At 45.6% G+C, this 25,318-nt stretch overlaps 2 protein-coding genes across 7 annotated transcripts in view; one reads left to right on the top strand and one right to left on the bottom strand.

Annotated features, from left to right (window-relative positions):
* Positions 1-14,793, top strand: part of LRIG1 (leucine rich repeats and immunoglobulin like domains 1) — a 119,984-nt gene extending 105,191 nt beyond the window's left edge. Inside the window, exons 13-19 of the mRNA XM_061197124.1 lie at positions 7,674-7,994; positions 9,414-9,695; positions 10,309-10,728; positions 11,281-11,406; positions 12,046-12,195; positions 12,830-13,111; positions 13,214-14,793. Coding sequence (XP_061053107.1) covers positions 7,674-7,994; positions 9,414-9,695; positions 10,309-10,728; positions 11,281-11,406; positions 12,046-12,195; positions 12,830-13,111; positions 13,214-13,473 — 1,841 coding nt within the window. The 3' untranslated portion in view covers positions 13,474-14,793. The remainder of the gene's footprint in view (positions 1-7,673; positions 7,995-9,413; positions 9,696-10,308; positions 10,729-11,280; positions 11,407-12,045; positions 12,196-12,829; positions 13,112-13,213) is intronic.
* Positions 14,794-14,872: 79 nt separating this feature from the next.
* Positions 14,873-25,318, bottom strand: part of SLC25A26 (solute carrier family 25 member 26) — a 144,924-nt gene continuing 134,478 nt past the window's right edge. For 5 of the 6 annotated variants that reach the window (XM_061197125.1, XM_061197126.1, XM_061197127.1 and 2 more), the window contains 3 exons: positions 21,533-21,597; positions 20,408-20,481; positions 15,790-16,180 (listed from right to left, as the gene is read on the bottom strand). In XM_061197125.1, coding sequence (XP_061053108.1) covers positions 16,063-16,180; positions 20,408-20,481; positions 21,533-21,597 — 257 coding nt within the window. In that variant the 3' untranslated portion in view covers positions 15,790-16,062. Of the gene's footprint in view, positions 15,466-15,789; positions 16,181-20,407; positions 20,482-21,532; positions 21,598-25,318 lie in introns of those variants that run through there. The other variant, XR_009701624.1, reaches the window with a different exon arrangement.

Raw genomic sequence — 25,318 nt, 5'->3', positions numbered from 1 at the left:
CATAATCTCTCCCTTTGGATATGAGGCACGGCAGGACTTGGGACACGCTGCCCCCAGCCTCCGGCCTGTGACCCTGGCGTATTCTGAGATGCAGCAGTTTTGACACATGTCTCAGAGCCACCTCCACATTTTCACTCAGGCTCCAACGCAAACAATCATCAAGTACTAATGGGAATCATGAAAACACTTGGCAGGAGATCAAAGTTTCAAGCTCTGTGGGAATCTCCCACTCCTTTTTTATAAAATGGAAGTATAACCCCTTCACGCCCACTAGGCTAGCTAGAATCAAAAAGTCGGATACCAACAAGTGTTGGTGAGGAAGCCTCCTACGCTTTGGGGGAGGGGAATACAACATGGCGTAGCCGCTTTGGAAAACGGTTTGGAAGTGTCTCAAACAGTTAAACGTAGAGTTACGACATCACCCGCCAATTCCACTCCTAGGTAAATACCCAAGAGAAACAAAATGTATGTCCACGTCAAAACTTGTACATGAATGTTCATGGCAGCATTACTCATACTGGCCAAAAAGTGGAAATGACCCAAATGCCCATCAGTTGATGAATGGGTAAATAAAGTGTGGTATAGGCATACAATTAGGACTACTATTAGGTCATAAAAAGGAATCAGTCTTACAATGTAGATGAACCTTGAAATATAAGGCTAAGTGAACGAAGTCAGTCACAAAAGACTGTATGTTATATATGACTCCATTCACATAAAATGTCCAAAATAGGAAAACCTGTAAAGGTAGAAAGTAGATAAGTGGTTCCTTAGGGCTGGGGAGGGGTGGAGGGAGAGGGATGATAGCTAAAGGTACAGAGGTTCTTTCTGAGGTGATGAAAAATGTTCTTAAAGTTGACTGTGATGATGGTTACACATATTTGTGAATATACGAAAAACCGTGCAATTGTCCACTTTAAATAGGTGAATGATATTGTAAGGAAATTATATTTAAACAAAGTGTTTTTTGAAAGAGAAGTATAATTTACATATAAAATTCACCCCTCTGAAGTGTACAAGTCAATGGTTTTTAGAATATGGAACAGTTGTGTAACCCTCACTACTATCTAATTTTATAACATTTTCATCACCCAAAAAAGAAACCACAAAACCATTAGCAGTCACTCTGTCTCCTCCCCTGGCAGCCACTCCTCTACATTAGGTCTCTATGATTTACCTATTCTGGATGTTTCATATAAATGGAATCCTACAATACATAGTCTTTTGTGACTAGCCTTTTTCACTTAGTACAATTTTTTTATCATGTATTTTTAGTACTTCATTACTTTTTAAGTGGCTGAATAAATATTCCATTGTACGGGTATACATTCATTTAGCCATTCATCAGGTGGTTTCCACTTCTTGGTTATTATAAATAATGCTGCTATGAACATTTCTGTACAAGTTTTTGTGTGAAATCTCTTGGGTTATATACTAGGAAAGGAATTGCTGGGTCATACGGTAACTCCATGCTAAACTTTTTAAGGAGCTGCCAAACTGTTTTCCAAAGTGGCTGCACCATTTCATTTGCCCCTCAACAATGTATGAGGAGTCTGATGTCTCCCCATCCTTGTCAACACTTGGTACTGCCTTTTAAATTTTACCTATGCCAGTGGATGTGAAGTGGAATCTCACTGTGGTTTTGATTTGCAATTCCCTAATGCCTAATGATGTTGAGTATGTTTTCACATGCTTAGTGGACTTATATGTATATCTGCCATGGAAAAATGGCTACTCAAATCTTCTGCCCATGTTTTAATTGGTCATTTGTCTTTTCATTGTTGAGTTATGAGAGTTCTTTATATATTATGGATACTAGATCCTCAGCAGATATAAGGTTTGCCAATATTTTCTACCTATCTTTGGGTGTTTTTTTTTTTTTTTTTCATTTTCTTGACATTTGAAGCACAAAGGTTTTAAATTCTGATTAAGTCCAATTTCTTTCTTTTTTTTTTCTTCTGCCATTTGTACTTTTGATGTCATATCTAAGAAACTATTGCCAGAGACAAGGTCACAAATATTTACACCTATGTTTTCTTCTAAGAGTTGTACAATTTTATTAGCTCATACACAGTCCTCCAGTTTCGGTCTTCTAGTTGAAGATTCTTCTGACTATTATGGTTCCCTCCCATGTCCCCATAAATTTTGGGGTCAGCTTGTCATTTATGCAATAAAGACAACTGGGATTTTGAAATAGGGATTGCATTGAACCTCTTGATTAATTTGGGGAGTATTGCCATCATAATATTAAGTCTTCCCAATCTGTGAACATGTGATGTCTTTCCATCTTTTTGTAGCTCTTTTTCACTTTCTTTCAGTGAAATTTTATAGCTTCCATTATACGGGTCTCACATTTCTTTTGCTAAATTTATTCCTGTTGGTGTTTTTTCTTTATGGTGCTACTTAAATGGAGTTCTTCATTTCATTTTTAAATTTTCATTGCTAGTGTATAGAAATGGGATTGAATTTTATGTTGATTTTGTATCCTGTAACTATGTTGAAATCATTTATTAGCTCTAATAGTTTTTCAGTGAATTCCTTAGGATTTTCTTTATATATGATCATCATGTCATTTGCAAAAAGGTAAGTTTTTTTCCTTTCCAATCTGAATGCTTTTTCTTTCTTTTTCTTATCTAATTGCCCTGGCCAGGTTCTCCAGTACAATGTTGAATAGAAAGAATGAGGGTAGACATCCTTGTCATTTTCCTGATTTTAGGGGAAAAGCATTCAGTCTTTCACCATTAAGTATGATGTTAGCTGTGGGTTATTCATGGATGACCTTTATTGAGTTGATGAATTTCCCTTCTATTTGTAATTTGTTGAGTGTTTTGTTTTGTTTTGTTTTTAATAAATTTATTTATTTTTGGCTGCGCTGGGTCTTCATTGCTGTGTGCGGGCTTTCTCTAGTTGTGGCGAGCAGGGGCTACTCTTTGTTGCGGTGCGCGGGCTTCTCATTGCGGTGGCTTCTCTTGTTGCGGAGCATGGGCTCTAGGCGCACGGGCTTCAGTAGTTATGGCACACAGGCTCAGTAGTTGTGGCTCGCGGGCTCTAGAGCGCAGGCTCAGTAGTTGTGGCACACGGGCCTAGTTGCTCCCCAGCATGTGGGATCTTACCGGACCCGGGCTTGAACCTGTGTCCCAGCATTGGCAGGTGGATTCTTAACCACTGTACCACCAGGGAAGTCCTACTGAGTGTTGGATTTTGTGAAATGCTTTTTCTGCATCTGTTGAATCACGTGATATTTTTCCCTTTATTTTACTGATATGGTGTATTACATTTTTGGATGTTAAAACAACTTTGCATTCCTGGGATGAATGCAACTTGGTCATGGTATAAGATCTTTTTATATGTTATGGGATTTGGTTTGTTAGTTTCTTGTTGTTTTTTTTTTAATTTATATTTTTAATTAATTTATTTTTTACTTATTTATTTTTGGCTACGTTGGGTTTCGTTGTTGCACGGGCTTTCTCTAGTTGCGGCGAGCGGGGGCTACTCCTTATTGCGGTGCCTCCTCTGTTGCGGAGCATGGGCTCTGGGTGCGTGGGCTTCAGTACTTGTGTCACTCAGGCTCAGTAGTTGTGGCGCGCAGGCTCGGTAGTTGCGGTGCACGGGCTTAGTTGCTCCGCGGCATGTGGGATCTTCCTGGACCAGGGCTCGAACCCGTGTCCCCTGCATTGGTAGGCGGATTCTTAACCACTGTGCCACCAGGGAAGCCCTGGTTTGTTAGTATGTTTGTTAAGATTTTTTTCTTATAATGTATTAACAAACAAGTATTTATTTTTTAGCGTACAGAAGGTCTTTTTTTATTCAAGTCAGTGTGAGTTGGTACTTCATTGTAGTTTTGATTTGCATTTCTCTTAATAATTAGCGATGTTGAGCATCTTTTCATGTGCCTGGTGGCCATCTGTATGTCTTCTTTGGAAAAATGTCTGTTTAGGTCTTCTGCCCGTTTTTTGATTGGGTTGTTTGGTTTTTTGATATTGAGCTGTATGAGCTGTTTGTATATTTCGGAAGTTAAGCCCTTGTGGGTTGCGTCATTTTGGATTTGGATACTTTTTCTTTTTATTGTCTGATTGCTGTGGCTAGGATTTCCAACACTGTGTTGAATAGAAGTGGTAAGAGTGGGCATCCTTGTCTTATTCCAGGTTTTAGCGGGAAGGCTTTCAGCTTTTTACTGTTGAGTATTCTATACTCGGTGGTGGGTTTGTCATAAATAGCTTTTTTTTTTTTTTTTTTAATAGCTTTTATTATGTTGACATATGTTCCCTCTGTACCCACTTTGGTAAGATTTCTTATCATGAATGGATGTTGAATTTTATCCAATGCTTTTTCTGCATCTATCGAGATGATCATGTGGTTTTTGTCTTTTCCTTTGTTGATGTGGTATATCACATTGATTGATTACCGTATGTTGAAGCATCCTTGTGACCCTGGGATGAATCCAACTTGGTCGTGGTGTATTATCTTTTTTATGTGTTGTTGCATTCAGTTTGCTAATATTTTGTTGAGGATTTTTGCATCGCTGTTCATCAGAGATTTGGCCTGTAATTTTCTCTTTTTGGTAGTGTCTTTGATTTTGGTATCAGGGTGATGGTGGCTTCATAGAATGTCTTTGGGAGTGTTCCCTCCTCTTCAATCTTTCGGAAGAGTTTGAGAAGGATCGGTATAAGTTCTTCTTTGTATGTTTGGTAGAATTTGCCTGTGAAGCCATCCTAGTCCTGGACTTTTGTTTGTAGAGAGTTTTTTTGTTTTTGTTTTTTTTACAGATTCTACTTCACTCCTAGTGATCCATCTGGTCAAATTATCTGTTTCTTCTTGATTCCTTTTTGGTGGGCTGTATGTTTCTAGAAACTTGTCCATTTATTCTAGGCTGTCGAATTTGTTGGCATATACAAATGCCAAATTATAGAATGGAGTTAGGAAATGTTCACCCCTCATCTATTTTTTTTTTTTTTTTTCTTTTTTGGAAGAATTTGTGAAGGATTAGTGATAAATTCTTTAGATGTTTGGTAAATTTCACCAACCATTTGGCTCTGGACTTCTCTTTGTGGGGAGTTTTAAAATTGTCTTTACTTGTTCTATCTATGCAGATTTTCTTTTTCTTGAGTCAGCTTTCAGTTTGTGTCTTTTTCAGAATTTGTGCATTTCAGACCGGTTATCTAATTTGTTGGCATACAGTTACTCATAGTATTCCCCTGTATTCTTGTTTGTTGCTGTAAGGTTGGTAGTATTGTCCTTTCTTTGATTCCAGATTTTAGTATTTGAGTCTTCTCTCCTTTCTCTCCTCTTTTCCCTACCCTACTGTAACTACATATTATTCAATTTTGTTGATATTTTCAAAGAAGAGGAGCAGAAGAGAGTTCCTCAAAGAAGAAGAATAGAAGAGAGTCACAAACAAAAGTTCTTACGTATTTACCTATGTAGTTCCTTTAATGGTGTTTTTTCTTTGTTTATGTGGAGTTACTGACACGTCTTTTCATTTCAGCCTGAAGGATTCCCTTTAGTATTTCTTGTAGGGCAGGTCTGATAGCAGTAAATTCTCTCCGGTTTTTTGTTTTTAAATCTGAGAATGTTGTAATTTCTCCTTCATTTTTGAAGGATCGTTTTGCTGGATGTAGAATTTAGTTAACAGTCTCTGTTTCAGTACTTTGAGCATGTCTTCCTACTGCCTTCTCACCTCCATGGTTTCTGATGAGACATCAGCTGTTAATGTTATTGAAGATCCCTCGTATGTGAAGAGTTGCTGTGCTCTTGCTGCTTTCAAGATTGTCTTTGTCTTTGCACAGTTTGACTATGAAGCTTCTAGGTGTGGATCTTTGAATTGATTCCATTTGGTGTTCACTGAGCTTCTCGGATGTGTAGATGTAAATTTTTCACCCAACTTGGGAAGTTTGGGGCCATGATTTCTTCAGATAGTCTTTCTGTTCCTTTTTCTTTCTCCTCCTTCTTGGACTCCCATTATTTGTATGTTATTATGCTTGATGCTATCCCACAGGTCTCGGTGGCTCTGCTCACCTTCTTCATTCTTTTTTCTTTGTTTCTCAGACTGGATAACCTCGGTTGACCTGTCCCAATTTCCCTGACTCTTCTGCCAGCTCAGTTCAGCTGTTGAGCTCCTTTAGTGAATTTTTTATTTCAGTTATTGTACTTTTAAACTCCAAATGTATATTGGGTTCATTTTTACAATTTCTAGCTCTTTCTTGATATTCTTTATTTGGTGGGAAAGGATTTACATACTTCCCTCTAGGCGTGGTTTCTTTTAGTTCTGTGTGCATATTTATAAAGCCAATTTAAAGTCTTTTTTTAGTAGGTACAAGATCTGGACTTCCTCAAGGACAGTTTCTATTGACTGCGTGTTTTTTTTCTATTTTTTCTTTATTGATAAATGAGTGTTTTAAGTAGTGTAGCAACTCTGGAAATCAGATCTTCCCTGTGTCTTCCCCTGGGGTTTATTGTTCTGTTTATTGTTACAGTTTACTTGTTTAGTGACTTTCCTGGACAAATGTTGTAAAATCTGTTCTATGCAGCCACTTTAGTCCCTCTGTGGTTGGCTTAGTGGTTAGCTAATGATTGGACAGAGTCCTTAAATTACTTCAGGCCTCCTGTCCTTTGCCCAGCATCTCTGCTGTGTGTTGGGGGTGTGCCATCACTTCCTGTTTGCACTGATCCTCGATGAGGGTCACAGGGAAGAAATTCGGACCCTCTGAGGTCTTTCCTGGGCATACACATAGCGCTGCACATTCAGGTGGCCTTCTCGGTCCTCAGGAACATGTTGCCCTTTTCAAAGCCTGCTGATGACATTTCATTCACCCAATTTCCTTTGCAGTTTCCTGGCCAGCCTGTCAGTGGTTCCAACTGATACTTCTGCCCCAGCACTGACTGCTGATTATTTTTACCACATGCCCCTGGGACAGGGCTTCCCTTGCTGAGCAAACTGTATCAGGTCAAATAAACGCAAGCCCCGAAGATGCAGCTTTTGTGGGCGTGCCCAGCTCACCATGCCCCCCTCACTGATTGCTAGGCTTGCTGAGTCTCAACACTACTTGTAGAGCTGGAGAGAGCGGGATGGGACTTCGGGTAGGTTATAATGCCATAAAGCTCACTTTTCTTCCTGAGATTCAGGTGTTTTCTTGAATTAACACTTCATGGGTTGTTCTAGCCTTTAGCTAGTTTCTAAGATTCCGAAGAAGTTGATTGTGATCATTTTTTGCTTGTATTTTCACTGCTTTAATAGGAGGTGCAGATTTTCAGAAGTCTTTATTCTGACGTTCTGGAAGTACTTCATCCCCTACTCCCTTTGGAGTAAAGTTTGTGGGTGAGGCCCTTGCATTCATGGTTGACTCTGTGAGTCTTGTGTGACAGTGAGTAAAGCCGTGTATGTAGTCTTCTCATGGAAACTGCAGATTGCTTTGATAACTTGAGTACCGGTGGATGTGTCTGAATCGAGGAGCGTGACCATAGAGGGATCACCATTCACGGATCTGTAATTGGATACGGTCAGACAGCCACGGTGCAAGTCCCTGATAGTGTTGGGTGGCGCTGAGGGTGCACACAGGGACCCCGAAAGGATGGGTCCCTGCTCGGGTCTGACTCAATTTCTCCCTCGCGTGAACAGCAGCTGGTCCCTGTGTCCGGAAGTCTGAGTGACTTACAGTTGGCTCTTCTCACCCCAGATGACGTACCCAAGCCACAGATTATCACCCAGCCGGAGACGACCACAGCCGTGGTGGGCAAGGACGTCCGCTTCACTTGCTCGGCCGCCAGCAGCAGCAGTTCCCCGATGACGTTCGCCTGGAAGAAGGACAACGAGGGGCTGGCCAATGCCGACATGGAGAACTTCGCCCACGTCCGCGCTCAGGACGGGGAGGTGATGGAGTACACCACCATCCTGCACCTGCGCCGCGTCACCTTCGGGCATGAGGGCCGCTACCAGTGTGTCATCACCAACCACTTCGGCTCCACCTACTCGCACAAGGCTAGGCTCACTGTGAATGGTATGCAAGTGCCGTCTCGCCGTTGGGGTGTAAGGTTTCTGCAGAGCCACACTCATGATTGTTCTGTCATCCGTGTGGAAGTGATTGAGGCGGGAGACACACCAGCTTCACCGGGACATTATTGTATCGTACTGTTGCCTGGCTTGGGCCCAGAACAAGTGTTGTAGATTGTAGGGTTATTCTCACTGCATTCTTCGTTTTGGGTGATTTTTTTTTTTTTTTCCAGTTATTATGTCAAGTGACAGCGTAGCCCCAAACCTTGTATATTTTTTTTTCCATTTATTCTCCTCCTTAATCCAGGATGTCTGGTATCCAGATTCCAAGCATACCCTGATGCTGGGGAAGCTGATGCCCTTTGAGGAGATGGCACAGCCTTGGGGCCAGCCTGGGCAGGGCCAAGTCCGACAGTGGTAGGGCAGCCAGCCTGACAGCAGAATGGTCTGTGGGTGTTTGACAAGGATTTTTACTCGGCAGCCAGCTTTAGAGCCTGTTGCGATGGCTCCTTCAGGGCTGTTTGTGGTAGTGAGTTTAGGGTAGAAGGAGAGAGAGAGAAATAGTTTGAGCAGTTAACCCCTTGCCCCAGTAATCTAACAAGATTTTCTTGATTATTACAGTTAAAAAGTGCCAGAACTGCCCTGGTCTCTCAGCCCTTACAGACCCCAAAAAAAATCCCACACTTTTTTACCACACATTGACCGGTTGTCTTGGCTTATTCTGAAGGAGTCCTCACTGTTTCTCAAAAGCTCAGGGAACTGTTAAGAGTCCCCACCAAAGCAATCTTGATGGGTACAGCAGTGACGCCCGACATTTGGCTGGACGCTTAGCACTGTGTCAGGGAATATTTGGGATAAATAAGCTGGTGGAATGCTTTCCGCTCGTGTGTATACAGGAATACGGTTCCGGTACCACTGCTCCTAAATGAGTTTTCTTCAAGAGGGAAGAGCCATCCCATTGCTTTCCCCAGGGTGAAGGCATGTCACCTCCTCTCCATCATAGCATCTTGCAGGAGCAGATATTCTTGTTTCCTAGGCTCTCTCCGGGTGATTAAGGCAGGCAAGTATCAGGCCCTGGCATTTAGGGGATATCCCTGTACAGACTGATCACGACATGACGGACAGCAGGGAGATGTTTCAGGAAAGCCTTACATTTGAGGGGGTGAGAGCCAGCCTCGGGCATGTGACGAGAGAGACTGATGGAACTGCTCCTCCCCCCACCCCCTCCCCGGTAGGAGAAGCTGGGCGGCCCTTGGAAACCTCAGCTCCTGATTTACAGGGGGCAGTAGTGGTTCTGGGCAGATGCTGGCATGAAGGCTGGTGAACTCACTCGCAGTGGTGGGGAAGGTCAGTTTGACAGAAGATACTCCTGGCCTTTGCATTCCAGCTTTCTAAAAACTCGACCCTGTGTGCTTCTGTTTTGCAGTGTTGCCATCATTCACCAAAATGCCCCACGACATTGCCATCCGGACTGGCACCATGGCCCGCCTTGAATGTGCTGCCACTGGCCACCCTAACCCCCAGATTGCCTGGCAGAAGGATGGAGGCACAGATTTCCCCGCTGCCCGTGAGCGACGCATGCATGTCATGCCAGACGACGATGTGTTTTTCATCACTGATGTGAAGATAGATGACATGGGGGTTTATAGCTGTACCGCCCAGAACTCGGCCGGCTCCATTTCAGCGAACGCCACCCTGACTGTCCTAGGTTCGACTATAGATACACTGAGAGAGAAGAGAGTGTGAGTGTGTGTGTGTGCGCGCGCACGCGTGCGCATCTGTGTATGTGTGAGAGGGAGAGATTTTCTTACTTATCCTAGGTACCTAGAGGCAAGTTTCTCTCAAACTGTTCTGTGAAGCCTAGGTGATTGTGGTAGGTGATTGTGGTAGGCTGTTTCTTTGTTTAAAATTTTAGGTTTCTAAGATTTTCTTAAACAAGTAGTTCCATCTCTTTTAAAAAAATAAGATAGCCAGTGAATTAGCAGAGTCTTTACAGGGCTTAGGTATAAGACACTCTACCTGTAGAACTGCCCTCTAATCGGGCAGGATGGGTTTGCTCTGGGTCAGGGATAAACTTGGGCCTATCACAGGGCAGTCTGGGAACCATAGGGGCTTCTGTGGCTGGAGGTTAGTTCATCCCCAGAATAGTAATGATTTAGTCATTCTGGTAGAAAATCTTCTGAAAAGCTTGCCACTCTGTTAAAAGATCTTAGATGGCATTTCACTGATGTCTTGGATTTTCCTTGGTCCAGGAGACAAGGCAGAGGTATAGCAGCCGAGGCCCACAGAATAACCGTAAGACCTCCACTGACTTCTTGCAGAAACCCCGTCCTTGGCGGTGCCCTTGGAGGACCGCGTGGCATCCGTGGGAGAAACGGTGGCTCTCCAGTGCAAAGCGACTGGAAGCCCTCCACCCCGCATCACCTGGCTCAAGGGGGACCGGCCCCTGATCCTCACTGAACGGCACCACTTCACCCCCGGCAACCAGCTGCTGGTCGTTCAGAACGTGGTGGCGGAAGATGCGGGCCGCTACACCTGCGAGATGTCCAACGCCCTGGGCACCGAGCGTGCTCACAGCCAGCTGAGCGTCCTGCCCACTCCGGGCTGCAGGAAGGACGGCACCACTGTGGGCATCTTCACCATCGCCGTGGTGTGCAGCATCGTGCTGACGTCCCTGGTCTGGGTGTGCATCATCTACCAGACCAGGAAGAAGAGTGAGGAGTACAGTGTCACTAACACAGGTTAGCGGCGGTGGCGGCGACTCACAGGGAAGGGGAAAAGCAGGGACATTGGTGAAGGAGGCCAGGGCCAGAGGCTTCTTTGAGAATCTCAGTATATTCAGAACTCCTCTAGAACCTTTGGGAATGTGGAGTCACTCGGGACAGCTGAGGCTTTGGTCTCGATGACACCATTCTATCATCTTTCAGGAATTGCACATTAGAATGGGAATACTCTCAAATACACTATGAACTCTGCAGTTTTCTGAGGCATCCTTGGCACTTGCTTTGCTGCCACGTGGTAGACTGTTGCTGCAGTGACCTCACAGGTCCCTTCTTCTCTTAGTTCTGTCTCCTTTCCCATCACTGTGCTTTGTCGTGTGCGGATTCAGACACCTCTCACACCTGGATGTAAAGTCAGGCTGAGCAGGTCCTGGGAGGGCTTCTCCAGTGCGCAGACTCCACAGGGTGTCCCTGCACAGCCTGACAGCGGCTGCTGGGGTCTCCTGTGTCTGCTTTTGTTGTCACCTCGAAGGATTGGGACCCCTGGTGTTTGACTGTCCTGTCTCCTTGCAGATGAAACCATCGTGCCACCAGATGTTCCGAGCTACCTCTCTTCTCAGGGGACCCTTTCTGACCGACAGGAAACCATGGTCAGGACTGAGGGTGGCCACCAGGCCAATGGGCACATCGAGAGCAACGGTAAGGCCTCAGCCCTCGGTGCAGCTGCAACCCCTGGGGCTGCTGCCAGCTCCGGCCTGGGGCAGCTGCCTGCTATCACATCAAGCATATGTAGTGACCTGGCAGGCTGGATGACTCAGGCCTTCCCTTGGGTTTTTTTGGACTTGACCTGTGCAAGTTCTGCAAGGTTTTAAAATCCCTGTCCCCCAGGAAGTCACTGTATTGGGATAGGGTGGGAGAAGGTGGGACTCCTAGTCCGGATAGGGTAGGACTGCCTGAAATAAGAGCAGCAGAGGACGTGACAGGTACTGAAACCAAGCCACTCGTTGCGCAGGAGAAGCGCCCAGGTCTGTTGTTCCAGTCTCTCAGGGTACAAAGTGCCCCCAAGAGTAGGGGAGGCTGAGCAGCCCTTGTTAGGGGCACGTTTATCCTTGCCAAGAACTGCTCACCGTCATGGCTCTGAATGCTGAAAGGCCTGCCTGCTGGGAAGGCAGTATTCGAAAAGGTTCCCTGCTGGACCTCTTGGTTAGCCCGATAACCCAGCACTGGAAAGAACGCTTTGAAAAATGTCCCTGTTCTGGCGGCCTTGCCCGTTCTCACGGCTTCCTGTGAAGTGCAGACTAAGCCCGGAGTGTCTAACCATGTGGGAGTCTGTTGCAGGTGTTTGCCCAAGCAATGCAGGCCTCTTTCCCGAGGTGGAAGCTCACGGCATTACGTGCAGGCAGCCCAAGCTCTGCGTCGGGTACACGAAGGAGCAGTGGAAAGTGGTGGAGAAGGCCGATGGCACACCTGGTCCACAGAAGATGATGGGTATGAGAGGCTTTCGTCAGGAAAAGTATTTTGCTCTTGAAATCAAAGTTTGGGTTGACCTACTCATTAAGTGAAAGTGGGGGGCGACATAATTGATGTCAGACTGTCTTAGAATTTGGCATTCAATATGTAAACAGGAAGCTCTGGCCTGGCTCTTTTTAAATTCCAGAAGAGGATGGCTCTTAAATAAAACTATGGTGTGATAAGCCTGAGCATGAGTATTCTAGATTTGTAAGTGACTGAAATAAAGGGTTAAGGCCCAAACCAGAGTACCTTTTCACCAGGGCCCTTGTGAGGCTAAATTTCTAATTGTTCAGAAGACTTCTGACACTATATGGTGCGTGCTCACGCAAATGGGATTTTTTTTGTTCCCTGAGATCAGAGTGTATGACTTCATGCTCTGATTAAGAAATTAAGCTGAAACGTTTCAACGTGGAAGGGCTCTGTTCTTCATTAATGGCTCGGTGTTTGCCCAAGTCCTTTCTCTGTGAACAGACTTGGCAGGGGGGCTGGTTACAGAGTTGATCAAAGCAGGGCTCGGGCCTTACGGCCGCAGAGCTGAGCAGCCTGTCCTCTGCGTGGGATGGAGACTTGCGTGGCGACGGGTCTCATCTGTCTCCGGCTCTGTCCGCAGAGCACGGCGGCCCGGCGGTGTGCGGCGACTGCAGCACCGAGGCGCACAGTTACTCCGAGGAGCAGGCCTTCTGTCCTCAGCCTGTGCCCAGAGACAGCACACAGCCAGGAACCCTGAGCAGCCTGCAGCCCAGCCCGAGTGACCGCCCACGCTCTCCACAGCATCGGGGCAGCGGGGCTGCTGACGGGTCCCGCGGCCACTGCAGGGCGTCCCTCTACCCCAGTAACCACGACAGAATGCTGGCAGCCTTGAAGAAGCCAGCGGCGCCTCTAGATGGGAAAGGTAACGTGGCACTGTCTTCCGAGGCAGCAGCAGGGGGCGGGGAGCGCAGACTCGGCCGGGCCGGAGGGGGCTGACGTGGCCTCTTCCTTCTCCTCCTTCTAGGGGCCTCCTCTTGGACGATAGCGCGGTTGTGTGAGCTGGACCCCTTAGACCTGCAGCCTTCGTGTGCATTAACTCCAGGCAAGCCTGAGCTCACAGAAGCTGCCTCGGGCTTTCCCGACGTGCCCAGCGAAGGCCAGCACTTGCTTCTTTCCAACGGACACCTCCCACAAGCCTGTGGCTCCGGTTCTGAGTCCACACCCGTGACGGGACAGCCGCCCGGGAGACGGAGCGCGCCGCTGCTGTTTGCACCCAGAAGCTAGGCTTTGTCTACCTCGGCTCTTGTGGCGTCGATGTCTACAGGAAGGAGAGGTGGGTGAGGCTGTGAGGGAGCCTGGCGGCTTCAAGCATCACTGATTTGTACATAGTTTTCACCTCCGTGTGGAGCGTCAGCAGTTTGAAGGACTTGCAGCTGAAGCACAGAAATGCAAGAGGCTATTGTGTACAAAAGGCAGAAAAGTATTTGATACCCTTGTACATAAGAGTTTGCAGAGATGGCATATATATTATATATATCTTTTACAGAGGCTATTTTAATCTTTAGTGCATGGTTAACAGAAAAAAAAATTGTACAATTTTGACAATATTATTTTTCATACCAGGTTGCTGTTTAATTTTGGGGGGGGGATAGTTCTGGTGCCTTAATGCATGGATGGAGCTCCTAGGAGCTACAAACCACATTTGTTCGCAGGAGTTTTTGGTGGGTGGGAGGGAAGCGAAGGTCCTTGGCTTGGGAGGGCGGACCCCCTCGGGTGCTTTACCGTCAGAGACTCCGCTGGCATTGGAAGTAACTTCATGTCAGTATTGCTCGTGTGTGGATGGCCTCGCAGTGACGTCCCCGTAGAGCCCAGAGGGGCAGATGTCATGTTCCTTTGCAGTGATGGACTTCTCGTAGGTTTAAGTTCCTTCTCTAACAAACAAGTGGAATGGAGGTTGTTAATCCACCACAAGTAATTGGTTCGAACAATTAAGCACTGCCTTTCTTCTTCCTTCTGTGATAAAGGCGAATGTGGTCTTGTCAGTATCCTTCGATGGTCATTTGAGGCTTTTTAATAAGATAGATAGAGGCTGCTGGTGTTGGTACCTGTGGATTTTTCAATAGCGATGTTTTAGTTCTGCCGATATAATTTAATATTACATCGGCCTTGGGGGAGGAAAAACCGAGTCCCTCCTTTTCAGGGCTAGCGTGTCTTTACTGAGGGTGCAGAGCAGGCCTGTCCATTTCCTTCCCTCGCACAGATGGACCCGGGCTTGGACTCTAAGCGATTAGCCCTTGACCCGGGTTCTGGGTATATTTGCACTTTTTTGAGACCTGTTGCTAACCATCTTGTGAGTGCCAATGTGTATTTCAGGAAAAATTACATTGAAACAAGGTCCTTAAAAAATCTCAGAAAGCAAAGTTCCTTTGGCCAAAAAGCTGAAGGGAGGTACTGACAGAATGGTTACTTACCTATGTTAAATTTCACTGTCAGATGTCATCACTGTTCCGAAAGGTAAGCACATTTAGAATTTTGTTCTCAACAGTTAACTGATTCTTACTTCCACAAAATATGTGAATTTGCTGCTTCTGAGAGGCAATGTGAAAGAGGAAGTATTACTTACTTTTATGTACAAAGTTATTTATTTATAGAAATTTTGGTACAATGTACATTGAAAAGCAACATGTAAAATATTGAAGTGTCTAACAAATGGCATTGAAGTGTCTTTAATAAAGGTTCATTTATAAAATGTTAAGTGTGTGGCGGGGTTATTTTTATACCTCCATTAACCAGCATTGCTGCATCCTGTTTAATTAATTCCAGAGATTGCCTTTGTAAGGGAGTCATCCTGCCTGAAGTACGTACCTTTCCCCCCCACCCCCAAAAAGGAAAAAAAATTTTTAGTCAAAGCAGAATGGTATATATACCCGTAGCTCCAGGGAAAACTTGACACCACTAGATTCCTGAGATTGCTTTCTGAATTTTTCTAACACCTGGAGCTTATTAGTCGAGCTCCAAAATGGTGACCTTCCCACTTTTTCATCTCTTTGATTTCTAGTGTTTGTTGAGCTTAAAACTCCAAGCAACAAACCTTAGTGATTAGGAATGATGAACCCACCCCGTTTCCAAAGCCGGCCCGGCCCTTGCTTTGGGTCTTAAGTGGAGAGGACGCAGGTCAGTGACGGCCCTCCTGCTGCGAAGCCCGCTGGGCCCACCTAGTCACTGGGCTGCGACTGGTTTCTCTCTCACACACCACGTGGGCCGCTGGACACCTCTCTGTAAAAGAGTACAATTGTTTTTATAGGTGAAATGTGAGGGTAATTAAGACCAGCAGCCTGGTGACCCAGCAAGGATGCTGGCTGAGCACCTGTATGTAGTTCGTTCTTTTTACACCAGGCTGTAAGCCGATGCCGTCAGAGTTACCCCAGGGGAGAAAAGCCACCCACACCCCCAACCTTCTTCCCGAGTCTCCTTCCTTTACTTACTCTAGCCATTCTTGTAAAATCATAACCCTCTCTGCCTTTGGCTGATTCCACTGTCAGGTGGCAGGAAATGAAAGATCAGATACAGATCAAACGAAGGCTCTGAAAGGGCCTGGACTCAGCGTTGCCACACTTATTTATTAAGGGGTTCTGAGAAAATTGTTCAAAGTACCGCTGTGGACATCCTTTTCTCTCTGAACTCTGGGAACCAGGCCGATGACGTCATCCCGGCCAGCCTGCAGCACGGAAGATGCGTTCTCCATGTCGTAATCTGAGCAGAACTGGACTTGAGCGCCGCGTTCTGTTGTTTAGATGGCCAAACAGCTGCTCACCGGAAGGGAAACAGTTCTCACAGCAGGACCCTTTCTTGAAAGCAGGGGCCGTCTCTGATTCATGGACTCTCTCTGCCAAGTTCCAACAGAAAGCTGCGAGTCTGGTCATAAGCACCAAGAAAGATGAAACCTCCCAGACTGATGGCTGCCATTCGAGGGAAGACACCTGCAAATAATCTGGGGGGCAGGGGGGCGGCGGGGGGGAAGGGAGGAGGGAAGATTTTTTTTTTTTAATTTTCTGTGTGTAAAAAAGGTTCAATTCCAACACCCACAGCTTGCTCCACTCAACACACCACGCTCATTTAACCCCACACAGCACTTAAAATGTGTCTGTTTTCCTTTCAGAATGGCACTAAATTACATTCCCGAGTAGACTTGTTGAAGCTGGAGCCCAGCTGCTTGTTGGCTAAGGCGGCTGAATACAAACAGCTTACTTGTGAGCACCCACAGTTCAGCCCAGCAATTAGTCAAGACACAGTAACTCTGTCCCCGCGACAGTTCTATTAAGACTGTCACACCATTTTTGCTTTCAAGAGATGATGAAATTGACTTTTTTTATAGAGAAGTCAAAGGGCTGAATCCCAGGGAAGGCTGGAGGGCACCAGCCCCCCACCCTCTCCCCGGAAACCTGAGGTGGGCCCTGGGTGTTGGGGAAGATTTCCGGACGACTCTGCTGCCCCTCCCAGTGACCCACTCCGTCCCATTTTGTCCTTAGAGACCCACAAAGGTGATGCCGCGCGGGGAATCGAATCTCCATGGATTCCCTGTTTTCTCTCCCCTCTAAGAAAGGACAAGGAAGGCGAGTGGGTTCCAGCTGGGAGGGGAGCAGCGCCTCATTGCAGGTTCCGTCCCCAAGCACTACAGAGAGCCAGTTACCATCCAAGTTGCAACTTTGGAAGAAGCAAAGAAATGCAGAGTAAAAGAACAATGTTACTGGGGATGTAAAGTGGGGAGTCATTCTTTAAAACCCTCCCAGAGCGATGCACAGGTATTTGTTCAAAGATGGTCATTGTGGTGGTGCTGATAAGAGAAAAACTGCAAAGAATCTGCTCCCTGGTTACAGAGATGATGCTACAGCGGACGCACACGGGAGACTGTGCCGCTGATAAGGCCGTCCATAGGGACCAACACGGAACGTATACAAAATAGGTTCTGAAAGAAGTCAAGTCCCAAAGCTGTATGTATAATGTGACTGCATGTTGGACAAACACGGCCGAGATGCATCCTCAACTTCCTCTGGGGAGCAAGGGGTACAGGAGGCTTTCCTTGCCTGTGTTTCTGCAACAATTGAACCTTTTTTACCAAGAGTGTTACTTGTGTAAGCAGAGAACAAAATTACAAAATCAGAACTAGTGGATTGACCACTAAAAAGACTTAGGGTCGGATCCAGGGACGAAAGCTGAAAACGTGGAGGTTATGCCAGCAGTAGCCTGTGTAGCCTTGAAAGTCTGGGGAACCTCCATGCTCAGCTAAATGGAGGCTTGCCAAGAAAGGGACCGGAAGGAAACCCCCGTGGCCTAGTTCACAGCCGCCCGGCTGCCTCCTTTCTGTGTGACGGCCGGGAGAGGCCAGCCTGACCGCCCTGTGTGTAGCCCTCAGCACTTCTGAGCAAAACGGACTCGAGAGTGGCTCTAGGGGGCCCATAGTTTAGTTAGCTGAGGATTTAAATCGTCAAGTAAAATACTACACGAAATGAGAACCTCTTTTTCTTGTCGACGTGAAAATTCTATAGAAGACCAAAATACACTTGGAAGGAAAAAAGTTGTTCAGCCCAGCATCATGCAAATTGTTTTTGCATGAGGTGGCCCCTAAATTACTGCTTTGAGGCCACTGTGTCCTTGTGGCCCGGAAAAGAGATTCATCTCCCTGCCCCCATCCTACAAAGAGAAGTGCTGGAAGGGGGGGTCAGCAGGGCCTGAGCTGTGGAAACCACGTTGGCCACAAAACCCTCCCTCCCTCCCTCCCTCCCTGCCTTGTTTCTACAGCCAGTGTCTCGCTCCTCTCCCCGCTGCTAATGAGCTCAGCTGCTCCACGCGAAGGGCAGATGGAAGCAATTGATGGCTTCACTAGATGACAACTGTGTGTTAACATCATTAGAGTAATTTGTACAGTGAGGGCCCCAACGCAACGCAGACGTGAAGGCTGAACAGAGCAGGGCTGCACTGGAGGGACCGCACGAGGACGAGATGACAAACGTCAGGCGCTCAGCACAGGGCCGGGCACCACCTGGGGGGACACAGGGCAGCAGCGGTGAGGACATAAAGGGCACAGGAGAGGAAAACAAAAGGCCAGGTGATGAGCCGAAGAAAGGGAGGAAGGAGCGACGCTGGATAAACAGGCTTCCCATCTGCTTTTGGGCTGTTGGGCTCGGTGAGCGTGCGGTATTTTTATTTCAGAGAAACCAGGTTGCCTGAGGGCACATCTTCCAAATCGGGTGCCAGAACGTGGTCCCTTCCCCGTGTGAACCAACACGGAGAGACCCAAGTGTCACCACTTTAATTTACGCCGAGAGCTCAGCACCAGCCCGTTGCAGGTGGGGAGGCGGCTCGAATCCTCTGTTAAACCCGGCAGGTGTGTTCTGGGGCCACCAGGAGCCCACCGGGGCTCTGCATGGAAAACCGACAGAGGCGGCGGCTGGGGAAGCCTAGGACCACTGCTCAGAAGAGTGGCCCATGTTCGCAGGAGGTTTTGTTTGCTTCTCGTTACAGTTCTCCGGTCCAATTACTTGTTGTCTTTTATCACATTAATAGGAAGCTAATGAACACTGTCATTAGCTGCCTGAAATACTCTGCTAAGGACCACACTGGGCATACTAATGAGAGCCCAAGACTTTAGAAGCTTCTGGAAGATAGGCAAAAATCCAAATTACCTTTTCAGGGCTGAAAGCGGGGACAGGAATAGGCCCTCAGCATGTTGACGACACCCTTCTTCTGCCTGTAATTCTGGCACTGCCTGGTTAGATAACACCACCACTGGGACAGGGAAGGTTTAGTTTCAATCATCTACTCAAGGAAATTCCTTGTCCACAAGTTTTTGGGGCCACGGTCCTGCCGACTATGCCATCCCCGAGTATCACCACTTTTTCGAGAAAGGCGGACGGGCTGCGGCTCCACACGGACTCCACAGGGCTAAAGTCAAGGGCCTAGCTGTGACCAATAGTTGCCACAGACTCTAATAAGAACTATATCGAAACACATAAGAGTGAAATTTAGCAGTTTGACTCTATGACCTAAAACAGCTACTGCATGCAACACCTCTGTGTGGCCCAGTCACTATTTGAAGCCCTAAGAATCTTTTCCCTGCTACTTCAGAGCTCTTCTTTTTTTTTTCCTCACACCATTTCACTGTGCAATGAGGATCCTGTGTCAAAATCAACGTGCCTCAGCTATGAGCAACCAGATTCCTACTTACTTATAATCTATTAGCCATAAATCACTGACTCAGGACATACAAGCTACCACCCTGCCCTCCAAGGCTCAGTTACTCCTTTCTGGTAAACCCAGCCCCTGTCTCCAAATCCTCTGTCCTTCAGGCAAGCAGCAGCCATTGAGAGTTGGCACATTTAACGAAACCATCCGTTACCTGTTTTGAATAGAGGATGGGGCTTGTTAACTCCTGCAAAATACCCTTGCCTGCGGCCTGACCAACCTGCCCCATGTTCCCCAGGCTGTCAACGAGCTGCAATAAAACGTGCCAAATGGACACAAAACTAGAGTCAAATAAATGATCGACACAGCACCAGGACGAGGAGGTGGCACCGCCGTGGCTATGCTGTTTCACACCTGCCCTGTCACTAGGCTCCCTTCAACCTTCCCCTACAGGAGGCTGCCGCTTTGCTCTCTCAGCAAAATCCCTGGTAGATGATTCCAGAGAGAATCGTGATTTCATCTACCTGTTACAGATCCCAACCTTTAGACAGATTTACATGTTGTAAAAGCAATGCTGAAATAGCATTTTGAAGAGACCTTTGCGGATGATGCAGAGCAGTGAGCTGCAAGGGAGGTGTCAGGCACTACGCTATGTTAAAAGTGGTAACTATTAAGAGTTAAAAGTGCCCCAAACCACAAGTGCTTTCTTCTAACAATGCTTTCCTCGTCACTTGCGTCCTGCCTTACACAACTGGACGCCGGCTTTCTCAGTGCTGCAATCCAGAACCTGGCAGAGGCCACAGAGGTGGATGCCATCTAACAATGAGATGGGAATCACCCACCATGACACTGCGTCAACCCGATTGTGCAATATCATCTCACGTAAGCAACATCAAACATAACGTTATGTACGATAAAAGTAAATGATACCCCAACCAGGGCAAGCAAAAGGAAGGGTGGGTGTTCTCCCGATGCTGGGCTAAAGGAGAAGGAGGGTGGACGGCGGCGGCGGCGGGGCCTCCCTTCCCAGCCTTACCCCGACAGCCCCCGTGTCCGCCAGACCCCGTGCAGGGCAGAGAGGACGTTCCCACTTGCAGGGCTGGAGCCGGCCTGCGTGGAAGGACAAAAGAGAAACCATCATTTCACGAAACTCCCCAACCAACTTACAGCAGGCTCTAGATACCCTCAGATACACGGCTCCCCACCACCCTCCTGTAGGACACAGTTCCAGATAGACTGGAGGGGTCTCCCGGGAATCAAGACCTCTGGATCTCACTAGACGAGAAGCCCTCACACTTGAACCCACAAGCAAGCACTGAGTTGGCCCATTTCCCACCAGAAGTAGCTTGTCTAGGTTCCTTCTCTCACTGTCAGCCTATGAGCAGAGCTTAACCCAGATAATTCACATATTACTATTGAACAGAAAAGATACTGAAAGCGGTATTAACTCATCTGAGGAGAATGGGGAATAATCAGTATGAATGGTATGATTATAAAACTTATCTAAGTGGCTAATGAACACACTTAACCAAGAATACTGTGTTCAATTTAAAACAGGCTTTGCCCTATCAAGCTACATACTACGATTCTGCCCTTATTTGTTCCACATTTCCACAAGGGTATGACTTTTTAGTTTTTATTGTTTTGGTCCAGGTATGTTATATGTATGCCATTCCCTGAAGTCTCGGTCCAGCTTTTTTAAAAACAATTTTACTTAACGACTTTTTTTTAACAATTCTGAAAAATGTCCTAATTCATCTGGTGAAGGCTTAATAAGCCTTCACTCTTGTAAGTTCAGAGCCTCATACTTGCTGCATGGCATGAAGCAGGCCAACGCTCTGAGCCTCGGGTCTGTCACCGGTAAAAATAGAGATTCTTTGAAAATCGTATCACCAGGCAGAGGCCCTAGCAGCCCTCCCTGTTCACATAATACAGGTGAAAATGACTGCAAAAAGGTAAAATGCTACCCAGACATCAGTCACAGCGATTCCTGTGGATATTGCTTTGTCCAAAGGCAGTTTCATTAGTGGTTCAACAGGCAGCAAAAGGCTGCTAACTATAGGTGTTATGCCACTTTTGTTCACTTTATATACATGTAAGCCCTAAGTGCTAACAGATACAAACATCTGTTGTGTCTACATTACATTATTTTACCACTTACCTTTGCCAACATGATTCTGGTTTTTGCCACGTCCAGAGGCGTGGTGACTGCAGCTGCAAATCCACCTGTGCATATAAAAATACCCAACACACAAGTGAGGTCCTGTTTACTGCATTACACGGTATTTTCTCATTTTTATTTTGTAATTAATTCCTCATAACTCTGCCAAAAATACTTCTTTATCGTTACGTCCACCTGATTGATTCAAGAATAGGAAGCACACATGCAAAATCTTTACCCACACACTCCCCTGCTTTGTAGTGATGTCTGACTGCATATAGAAGAGGTGACGGGATAACGCTTTACACCTGCAAGTAAAAAAACAAGGCCCCACAATGTAGCTTGCTCTTTTGTGAAGCAGCAGACAAACCTGTGTGTGTACATGGGGGTGTGTCGTGGTCAGACCCCCACTCAGAGAGGCATGCTGTGCCCCATGAGTCTCAGGGAGTCCATGCCTTCCATGGGCCCATCTTCTCTAATCCGACTCCAAAATGCTGCTGTGGTTTCTGCTCTGAGGCAAAACTGGCAAACAGACACGGGTATCAGTGTGGGGATTTTTCGTATAAATGGCTGGCTTCTTATGGTTAAAAGAGTATAAATGTTTCTGTATTTGCAGGCTTCTGATCAACAGGCCAGTGAGAGTAACAAGATTTCTAAACTCGCTTCCATATCTTGTTAGAGTCAGTTTTGATTCAAGCCTGCATTCTTCCTTACTGCTTCTTTCCTAACTTTTCTCTCCTGTCCTTTTTATTTAAATGCCATGACTGCCAAACTGATTTTTTTTAAATCCACGTACTTTAAACGGGTCCATATCTACAGACAGAGGAACTGGAGGACTACTTTTTTAACAGAAATCACAGTATATGGTACCATTATTTTATTTAATACGATACAAAGATATATTTTAAACTGCAAAAGGCCCAAAGGAGACAGAAATAATGAGCCCAAAAGGGCTTTCTAAAGATTCAGCTTCCGTGAGCCAGGGTGAAATCGGCAGTTTTCTAAGAGCTGAACAGAACACGTGTGTGAAGGATGCTTCAGAAATAGCACACCTCTCCCTCTAAGTTTTGCGGTGTGTGGACAAGGAGGTCATTTGATCTTTGCCAAATATCTTTCTAAAATATGTTGCTGAAATAAGATTAAACCGAACCTCCTCCATTTGGTAACATTTATTATGATGCTGACTTCTTGAGAGATGTACCCAGAATGACACCAATCTTAGGGCTAACGAGTAAAAACCATAAACACGTATACTGGAGTCCCTTTTATTTTAGCCACCTTTGAGTTATGAATATGTGAAACACTTTCCTCCCAATTCAAAAGTTGTCTGAAATTCAGAGACCTGCTAAACTGCAAGTATTTTAAAATTTTGTGGACCCAGTCCTGAAATACTACTCTCACTTTTTTTTAACCACTTACTCTGCCATAAAGGAGGTGGGACTCAAAAGTCATGTGTACCTTGGCTCCAAAAGTAATGCTGTTTCACTACATGATGACTTCGATATATGAATAAGACAAATCCAAATGTATCCAGTTGTTAAAATCCAGAAGTGCATACACGATTTTCCTACTTGAAAATCTTTACAAACTGACCTGAACCACCTAAAAATTGACAAGGACATCATCTGTCCCGTCTGACCACTCAGGCTCTCACACGTCACCTATGTTGAAAAGTATTTGTTTTCTACTAAATTTGGATACTGTAAATCGAACTTATTTGGGCCATTAGCAAAGTTCACCATTCCTTTACTGTAGATGCCTGCCAATATTCTCCCAGTGATTTCTGTTTCATGAAAGTAATGAGAAGAAAAGTTAGACAAAAACGCATATGCTAAAATAGGTCCTACTTTTACTACCACGATGGAAACTTTATTTTATGCAAGTTATTAATAAGTCGATTTAAATGTCTTCAAATATCAAAGACTGCTTTAATTCACAGACCCCACAATGTTTTTTATGAGGCTGTAAGAAGGACTTGTGAAGATCACGTAACAGAATAACTGGTCATAATGGGGAGGGGGCAGGGGAGCTATGTTTCCAGTTAAAATGTAGTTATTTTCTGCATTTTACTTAAGGGAAATGTTAACCGCTGGTAATAAATACAAGGAACATGCTAACATTAGACAGGAAATAATTATTTGATACAGCGACTGCAGGATACTTTAGTGCTCAAATCACATGTGAAACAATTTTCTATGGGTTCCACTAGAGTTGGGTTTTTACTGAATGTTAGGCTAACTGCTTTCAAGAACCAGATTCAGGGGAAACTAGACTTTTACAGTGAAACTACATCTCACGTGTCCTCAGGGAAGAAATGCAGGTTCTTTGCCTTCTCCAGACAAAGGGGCCGCCTTCCTACAAGAGTTATGGAGCTGTCACCTCCAACAGCAGCTGTGACTGTGGGGGGAGCAGTAGTGGGCGGCACTGCCACTCACTGTCCGCCCAGGGCCTCCCCCCCCAGATGAGCTGGGGGCAGGAAGAGCAGCTCCACCTACGAGCTCCAAACAAGCGTCCAGACTTGGATGGCTTCAACAACAACAACGGCAACAAACGTGTTTTCGTTTGTGTTTTAAAGACTGTATCAAGCCCTGTCATTTGTTACCCAAACAATCCTCACCCTATTCTAGAATTTCAAGCCATGGGGGGAGAGATCTCTTTCTCTCCTTCCCTCTTAGAGAATGTAAGTTAAGTGTTCATTACAGGAAACTAATCAAAGGACATTAGAATAGCAGATATCACTATAGTAGCAGATGTCATACATAATTACTAAGACTGAATGATGGTTTTATGTTTGGAAGTTAACTTGAAGTAGGGAAGTTGGCAAAGTCCGTTTCCGCCCCCCCCCCCTCCGAATCTAACCCCTGACCAGAAGCCAAGGGAATTTCTGAGCATGACGAGCCATCAACACCTCCAATCTCAAGGGACATTTTTGGATATTTGTGCCAAGTGGTTTATAAAGCAAGCATGGGCACCGAAGAGTGCCAAGGATGGCCAGAGAGTGGTTCGTCTACAGTGATTTAACCAGGTTAAACTTGGAAAAGCACACAGGGATGAGAAATCAGATTTCTGGTTTATAGGGCAAGTTTTATCACTGCCTCTGTGGCCATGTAAGGCAAAAACGTCTGAAAGTACAGCCAGTAAGCATGTCAGATCTTAGGGGCTGCCCAAGATGACTAGTCATTAGTCATTTCCCTATACTGTGCAGTGCACAATCTTGCAGCAAATTCTTACAGAATGTCGCTTTTTCACAATCTGAAATATTTTCCAATTACGTTTATCTTTCAGAAAGGTTTTAAAAGAGTAACCTTGTTCCTCAGGATCAACATTTGTACCAACTAAAATTTCAAAACAAAAGGGATAGAAACAAGAAATCTATTTATTTTACTTTATCTTTTGTTAAATACATGTAGATGTACTGACAATGGATTTTCTGCAGACCTTGGGCAAATTCCTATCAGAACCTCAGCTGAAAAAATAAGATAATTGTCTTGGAGTAGTTTTTAAATCTACACCCTACTAGAGGTGATGATTATGTATAGTAAGTTTATTAATGTGTTATTTTTTTCTATGCAATTAAGAATATGAATTACTGTGATGATGACAGCTTTTCATTTCCTGGGTGCTGGTTGTTTTTATTGAAATAGTGGTAACTCCGTAAACGCAGTTCTAACACACATTATCGCACCTATCCCAGCAACAACCCCTTAATGGAGGGAAGGTTGCTTCTGCATTATAGGTAAGGAAACTGGTGCTCAATAAGGCCCCAAAGTCTCGTTCCTTAGTCGG

This window comes from Eubalaena glacialis, chromosome 7, assembly GCF_028564815.1.
Source record: "Eubalaena glacialis isolate mEubGla1 chromosome 7, mEubGla1.1.hap2.+ XY, whole genome shotgun sequence".
In the NCBI taxonomy this organism is placed as follows: Eukaryota; Metazoa; Chordata; class Mammalia; order Artiodactyla; family Balaenidae; genus Eubalaena; species Eubalaena glacialis.
Note: the sequence above shows the minus strand (reverse complement) of the source record. Positions and strands in the feature narration are given on the sequence as shown.